A 7,247-nucleotide genomic window follows, 5' to 3' on the forward strand; every position below is an offset into this window, starting at 1 on the left:
CCACCTGCTTCATCATGCTTGGCAAGTTAGATTCATCCATTCTGTTAGCATCTATAGAGCTCCAGCAGGCCAGGCCTAGGGTTTTCCAGAGTCAAGGGGAAGTATTGATGAAACCTATCTCATGCAGAGTATGGTGGTGCTCACGAGCTCATCTCATGCCTGCTTGCATTTCCAACAAACATTTGCAGAACACCTACAAAGTATCAACTTAGTCAATATTCCAGAGTGGCTAGAATGAGCCATCTGGCAACCTGAAAATGGACACTAATTTACCTCTTAGTTGGAATGAAATGATTTGATAATGATTTGCACATAACATCTTCCCAATGTGCTTGATACACCTTTCAAATAGAATTATCAAGAAATGATATAACTCCTGTTTTCACCCACATTCTAGACCTGATCTGTTCTTCTAAGTAATAAATCATTTCCAGTTTTACTTCAAGAGATATTTGCTGGGCTAGTGAGATAGCTCCATGGACTAAGCACCTGCTTAGACAAGCTCAGGGACCAGTGTTCAATCCTCGGTACTGCATGCCATGCTGGCCCCACTCCTGGGGCACTGAGTCAGGGACCAAGTCCAGCTATGGTAGCACATACCTGTAATCCCAGCACTGGGAGGCTGAAAACAGGAGGATTGCTATGAGTCCAAGCTGCATAGTGAGACCCTGTATAAAACACATTAAAAAAAAAAAGATGTTTGTTGAGTTCCACAAATGTGGGGGAGGGGATAACTGTTGAGGACTGAGGTGACAGGCTCCGTGGAAGCAGAGGAAAAATAAATCTTGGAACTTCTGTTCCTGGCTATAATCAGCCCAGTGCCAACACAAAGAGGACTCTGGGTATCTTATCATGAGTGATCAAGAACTGATAAGTTCCAGAACATTCTGGTATATTCTAGCATCCTGAGGTCTACATCCTTCAGGTCTAGATTCCAAGGCACAGCTAAGGTTCTGACATCTCCCAAAGGGGAGGGAGTTAACCCAAATTCCTGGTTTCCAAGCAAAGTCTTTTCCAAGGTATGTTAATCAAGGGAAATAATGAAGTTTCTCCTGGTTTCTATTTGGAATTCTGGAAACTGGATGATCAATACATTCTAATTTTTTGTTCAGGACTCCCTAATTTTTTTTTTAAACAAAAAAGTGACTATAAATGGTACAGAGCTCCCCAGGGTGAGTGCAACCTGGCTTGACTTCTCAAGGCTGAGGCCCTGTAACAGGCACCTGTGTTTCTGCAATGTCCTAGTGGCCAACACATCATTCTAGAATCAGAGTCGCTAACCAGGAGTGATGTGGAGGCTGCCAGGGTAGCAGCGTCTCTCAGAAGAACAGAGGGGTACTCACTGGAACTCCTGGTCTCAGGGGCTGGTGCCCTTCTGACTCCTGTTTCCTGCCTGCCCCTCCTCACGCGGACAGGACAGCTAAATATGCGGAGTGTGTCCTTGGTCAGCGCCTCCGAGGGCTCTGCGTAGGTGTGAGAGGCTCATGCCTGGCACCGCTACTTTTGCCAGGCACACAGAGACTGCTTGGGGCTTTGTCAACCATTAGGGGTGGAAGGGCCTGGGCTGGCCCAAGGCTGTCAGGACTTGCGGGCTCTGCACTGGCTTCTGCGCCTCTGCTGTGTAGGAACTGCAGAGGGACCAAGAGCAGCGCTTGCTGCAGGAGCTGACCCTTCCTTCCACAGTCCGACCCTTGTTTAACCGTAAGCAGACGGCAAGGGGCTGACCCTGGCTTGCTGTATCTCCGCGGCCCTACAGTGAGGAGCGGGCTTGCCTTCTTTAGGCAACGGGACTCAGGGCGGAGAGGGCTGCTCTAGGCTGGGCCAGCTGGCAGGGTGGGAAACCAGCCTTCGGAGCAGCTCTGCGTGCACTGGGCTCCACAGCCCTGGGGGGCGCTTCCCTCTCCTCCTTCCTTTTTTTTATCTAAAAAGAATCGGGAACCCCTGGGTCTGCCCCGACGCGGACTCCGCATTCAAACAAACCCAGAGCGGCCCGCGGGCCCTGGGGATGCTGGGTGCCTTGTTCGCCTTCCCTGTGGACACTGCCAGGCTTCATTCATCCATGGCTATTGGGGGCTGAACCCAGGGTCTTCGCACTTAGCTCCATCTCCAGTCCTCTCTATTTCTTATTCTGAGACCAAGTCTCTCCAAGTCACTAAACCGCCCAGGCTGGAGTCAAATCCGTGATCCTCCTGCCCCAGCCTCCCAGAGCGCTGGGATTGCAGGCAGCGCCAGCAGCTCGGCTCTGCCCCTCAGTCTCTTGTCCCCGCCCCGGGCGTCCCCGCCTCCGCTCTGTCGCTTTAAGCGGCCCGGCAGCCCCTCCCCGCCGGCTGCTCCTCCTCCACCGCCGCCGGCCCCGCCGCGCGCCGCTCCGCGCTCCGCGCTCCGCTCCGACCGCAGCCATGGCTGACATCAAGACCGGCATCTTCGCCAAGAACGTGCAGAAGCGGCTCAACCGCGCGCAGGAGAAGGTCAGCGACGGGCCGGGGCCGGGCCGGGCCGGGCCGGGGCTGGGGCGCGAGGATGTGGGGACGCCGTGCCATCCGCGCCGCCACTGCGGCAGCGGCAGCGCAGGACCCGGGACGCGGGCACCCAGACGCGCGGCTCGGCCGAGCGGGTGGCCGCGCAGCCACCCGGCGCCTGCGTCTTCCCGCCCGCACCTCCAGACCTCTCTCCACCCGCATCTCCCCGCACCTCTCCTAGCCCCCGCCTGCAGCTCCACATCCTGCACCTCCCGCGCCTTCCCCTCGCCACCCGCATCTCCCCGCCGGCCTCTCTCCGCTCCTCCATCTCCCCGCGTCCGCATCTTCCTGCCTCAGCATCCTCCCAGCACCAGCTCACGCAGGCGGCTGTTAGGGGTTTGGGCCGCACCTCTGGGCGGGAGATTGCGGCAGCCTTTCCCCCAGAGGGGGTCTTGTGGCTATTTTAGAGATAGAGACAGTTTAGCCGAAGACTCACCCTCACAATTTCAGTTTGGACCAATAAAACTAGATCACAAATAGCCAGCACCTTTAATCCACGCTGTTCTGAGAGTCCTGGAGTTCAAAACAGAATGCACACTGTTTATTTATTTAATTATTTTTTTTTCCTTTACCTGTTTCTTTTTGTCCTTTCTGATGTCAGTGTCCTTTTCTGGAAGGTCAAAAAAAAAAAAAAAAAAAAAAAAAAAAAGATGACCCGAACCACACTGCTGCACAAGAGTTGCATTTTTTTTTTTTTTTTAAAGTGCATGGTTTGGGGTCTTTGTATTTTTGCCAGCCCCTCAGTAAAGTGGCCGTGATCATTTATTTTTTTTTTTTTCCCCTAAGGACATGCACAGTGGAAACCTAGGTCTATAGCCAGAGCCCTTGGAGGGTACTGTGAGGCTCTGGGCCGGCCTGGCTTTCCTGGTGCTTGCTGTCTGTGACAACGTGAAGGTCTTCCTTCATGTCCCAAGCAAAGGACATGTGCACTGTAACTGGAGCATTGCACTTGAAATGAACAGCGGCTGGATGAGCCCCATGGTCACTAGTGTTGAACTGTGTTCTCTTGCACGTGGTGGCAGTTGCTGTGCCTGGCATACGTGCAGGATGTGTTGGCGTGTTCCTGTATTCCTGTCAGATGTGCAGTGTGGTTCACAATGATGGGGGACTGGGTCGCTCTTTAGACTCCACCTCAGGCCACCTCCAGTTCAGGCTGCCCTGGGGGTACTCAGTAGAAAGGACCTGGATCCCTTGGCCAGGCCACAGCCCGGAGACTTGGTGGCAGCCACCAGTCCCACCCTGCTCGCCTGCTGTACGCTCTCAGTGCAGTAAGAGGATTGAATTTCTTTTAATATCCCCCAGCTCATCCTGAACTCTGGGATCCTCCTCCTGCTGCTCTGTCAGGCAGCTGCTGAAAAACAAGGCTTCTGGCCCCTTTCTGTCCCTGACTGCTTGTCTGGAAAGTAACCAGGGCTATTTGCTGGCTCTGGGGTTGGGGCTGCATCGTTGCCATTGTTTTCTAAAGGCTATTTCACCCGTTCCTAGTTACCCCCCTCTACCCCAACCTGATTAATTCCTTGAATCTTTGTTCTGGAGCTTGGTGCTGAATTCACTTTCCATCTGTGAAGGGAACTTAGTGTTATGATCTGCCTTTCACATAGTAAATTATTTCTTAATCTAGGTCACCAGCTGTTAAATATGCCTGAAATAAATGAAAAGAAAATGTCAATTTTTTTTGCAAGAGCAGTCAAGTCTGTGTGAAGCGTTGCGTACTCGCACGGTGCGTGGTTCAGGTCAAGGGTGTGAGGACTGTGGCTGCGGCTGGCTGGTAGCATTCTCCCAGGAGGTTGGGGGGTCTAAGAGGTGACAGCATCCTGTCTGCTTCCTTTGGGTAGGTGCTCGTGCACCGTGTCTGCTGCTCCTACCATGGGGGTCTATGGAGCTGCAGAATGTAAGTCCTGTGTGATGCTCTTGGGGCCTCATCAGACCTTCCTCCTGCTTCTTTAGCCTCTTCTGCTCCTCCTCCAGGACAGATTCTGCCTTCAGCCGTGATGTGCCACCCGTGCCCTTGGCACCCTTAGCTCCTTGTCCACTTCCCTTGCTGTCCTATCGCCTCTACTCCACCAAACGGCTGACTTGCATTTTAAATTCAAGTGCATGGCGTACATGAACCTTATAGGTCACTTAGGGCTTCCCCTGAATCCCAGACATGTATCTCTTCCTATCAAACGTCAATCGAGGTTCACTGGAGAAAGAGTGAAATACACATATAGGCAGGAAAAAAGCTCAGCAAATTAGGAATCTCATCATCCTACTTGCTTGGGCTCTCACCTCATGAATATTCCAGTATATCTCCCCTATGTATTTGTAAATATTTATGCAACCAAAACAAGTTTTTGTAGTGTTTTTTTGTCATCTATTTATCTCATTTAATAACCATGAAGAGACTTTTATGTACATCTTGTTACAACACTTTTTAAAATGACTCAATTCTGTTGGAATGTGTAGATTTTAATGAGTCCCCATTTCTTGACTATTCATTGTCCGGTATTTCTCTATAAAAACCCAAGTCAGTGAGCAGACTCACAGGAGGAATGTCTGCACACACCCTCAGTTATATCCTGAGGCCAATTCCTAGAAGGAGCATTATTGGTCACAGGAATGCTTACATTTATTAGTGCTCGATTGCTTTCTAGGAAGGTGCACGAATTTCCATGCTTCCCAGCCATCAATGAGACATTTGCCAACTCTAGATAATAAAATTTAAAGCAATCGTTAGGTATATCATTAGAAAAATTAGTTCCTGAATCATTGCTTTTGATTTTGGAGAATAATAGATACTTTTGCATTCTTATTTTTTTTTCATTCATGAATCCTGTGTATGTTTTGCCCTTTCTCTATATTGTCTCCAATCTTCTTGTCTGTGAATGCAAACACTTCATCAGTGTTAAAGATTATAAACATTTTTCCCCCTTTCCTACTTACTTTGTAAAATAATTTTTCTTTTTTTTTTGAAATTTTTCTTAATAAAGAAAATGTTTGTCTTTTCTGTGTATTTGCTTAAGTTTGTTGGTTGGTTTTGTATGGCTTTTCTCTTTGAGTGGAGTGGTGAAAAAGTCAGGACCCTACAAGTGTCGAAAACTTGAGAAAAAAGAAACTTGACTGAATTAGCTGATAACATATTTGGCTCTTGCATGTATAAACTTAAATGCATTTTAATATATGTATATTATGTATTATATATTAATTTACACATCTATATTTATGTTAAATATAATTATATTACATATATTAGCCTGTAGGTCTGTATTTTTACCTGTGTAAACATATGCATATATGTGTGTATCATATATATTCCCTTGTTTCATTTTTTGAGATAGGAGCTCTTTCTACCCCCATTCTATAAAGGCAGAAGAGGTTAATAACATGCCTTGGGTCACAGTCAGTACACAGCAAAGCTGCAGTTTAGCCTAGATGGTACAATGCCTTCCCAAGACATAAAACAGCATCTTGTGATTTTGAGAAGGTCAGAGTCCCAGAACTGCAGGCACGTACGGAATCAGGGCCTCACACAGGTTTCACAGCCAAGTTGTGTCTCTCATCTGTGCAGTGTGCGTCCACTCAGCCCGTTTCCTGTCTCTCTTGGAGACAAGATGGCTGCCAGCTGCTCCAGGCAAGGCCCTGTCTTTCCTTCAGTGTTTCCACAAAACTTTGGTACAATGATCATTAGTCCATATGGGGCCTTGATCTTGTCTCTAGAAGTAAAATGTTTCTGACCAAAGCCCAGGGCCTGGGTTGAACTAAACCTGAGTCGCAAGCCACTGCTAAAATTGAGGTTTCCCAGGCTGTAAGGACTCAAGGGAGTGTCACGCTTTAGGTCAAGAATGTTCCAGAAGGCTCATGTGTCTAGAAGCATGGCTTTTGGAAGGTGATTGGGGCAGGAGGGCACTGTGGCTGGCTTGCTGTTGGGAGGTGAAGCCTGGTTTGAGGTGGGTCCCTGGGGTGTAAGCCAGGAAGGGTTTATTTTTGTCCCTGGATCTTCCCTCTTCCCACTGTTTCCTGGCTGTGGTGTTGGGCAGCTTCTTCCCGGGTCCTTCTAGCATGCTGTGTTTTATCCTGGAAGCACCTGACCATGGACTGAGCACTCTAAACACCTATTCTTTTTCAGGTTGTGAGTGTTCACTTTTGTGTCCAGTGACAGGAAAGTGACTGATACATAGAGCGGGGAGAAGGAAAACTACAGAACAGAAGGAAGGGTACATGCTGGACTAGCAAAATAAAACATGTAAGGGAAGTACCCCTAAGTGAACTGTTCCATCTCTATCCATGAAAATAACCACACAATTAATTTAATATTTGTTTAAAACTAATTCATACACAGTTTTTAAAAAATCAAATATTAACCCAAGGCTTATTATTATTATTATGAGAAATAGCAGTGCCCTCCTGCTCACTCTTCAACCTCCACTTTTGCTCACCAGAAGCAACTCTTTTTTTTTTTTAACCACAAGATTTCTTAGAAATTTGCCTATGTAGTTATTTATTGATCTGTCTTTCCTTTTATGTTTACTGGACACAGGCAAATATTTAGCTCTCAAACATCTGTCTACTGCCCCTTTTCCAACATATATTACCATCAAAATCAATGATTGCTGAAGATTACATTTTTATTTTTATTTTTATTTCTTACAGTTTCAAATCAAATTGGTAGGACAGTTTCAATAATTAACACATTGCATACATTCTTCCTAGTGGTTAATTGCTGTACAAGATGAGGACATGGTATCC

At 47.7% G+C, this 7,247-nt stretch overlaps 1 protein-coding gene across 2 annotated transcripts in view; it reads left to right on the forward strand.

Annotated features, from left to right (window-relative positions):
- Positions 1-2,377: 2,377 nt before the first annotated feature.
- Positions 2,378-7,247, forward strand: part of Amph (amphiphysin) — a 227,983-nt gene continuing 223,113 nt past the window's right edge. For both annotated transcript variants that reach the window (XM_004629658.2, XM_023713540.1), the window contains exon 1: positions 2,378-2,468. In XM_004629658.2, the coding sequence (XP_004629715.1) occupies positions 2,400-2,468 (69 nt within the window). In that variant the 5' untranslated portion in view covers positions 2,378-2,399. The remainder of the gene's footprint in view (positions 2,469-7,247) is intronic.

This window comes from Octodon degus, unplaced genomic scaffold, assembly GCF_000260255.1.
Source record: "Octodon degus isolate 3935 unplaced genomic scaffold, OctDeg1.0 scaffold00031, whole genome shotgun sequence".
NCBI lineage: Eukaryota > Metazoa > Chordata > Mammalia > Rodentia > Octodontidae > Octodon > Octodon degus.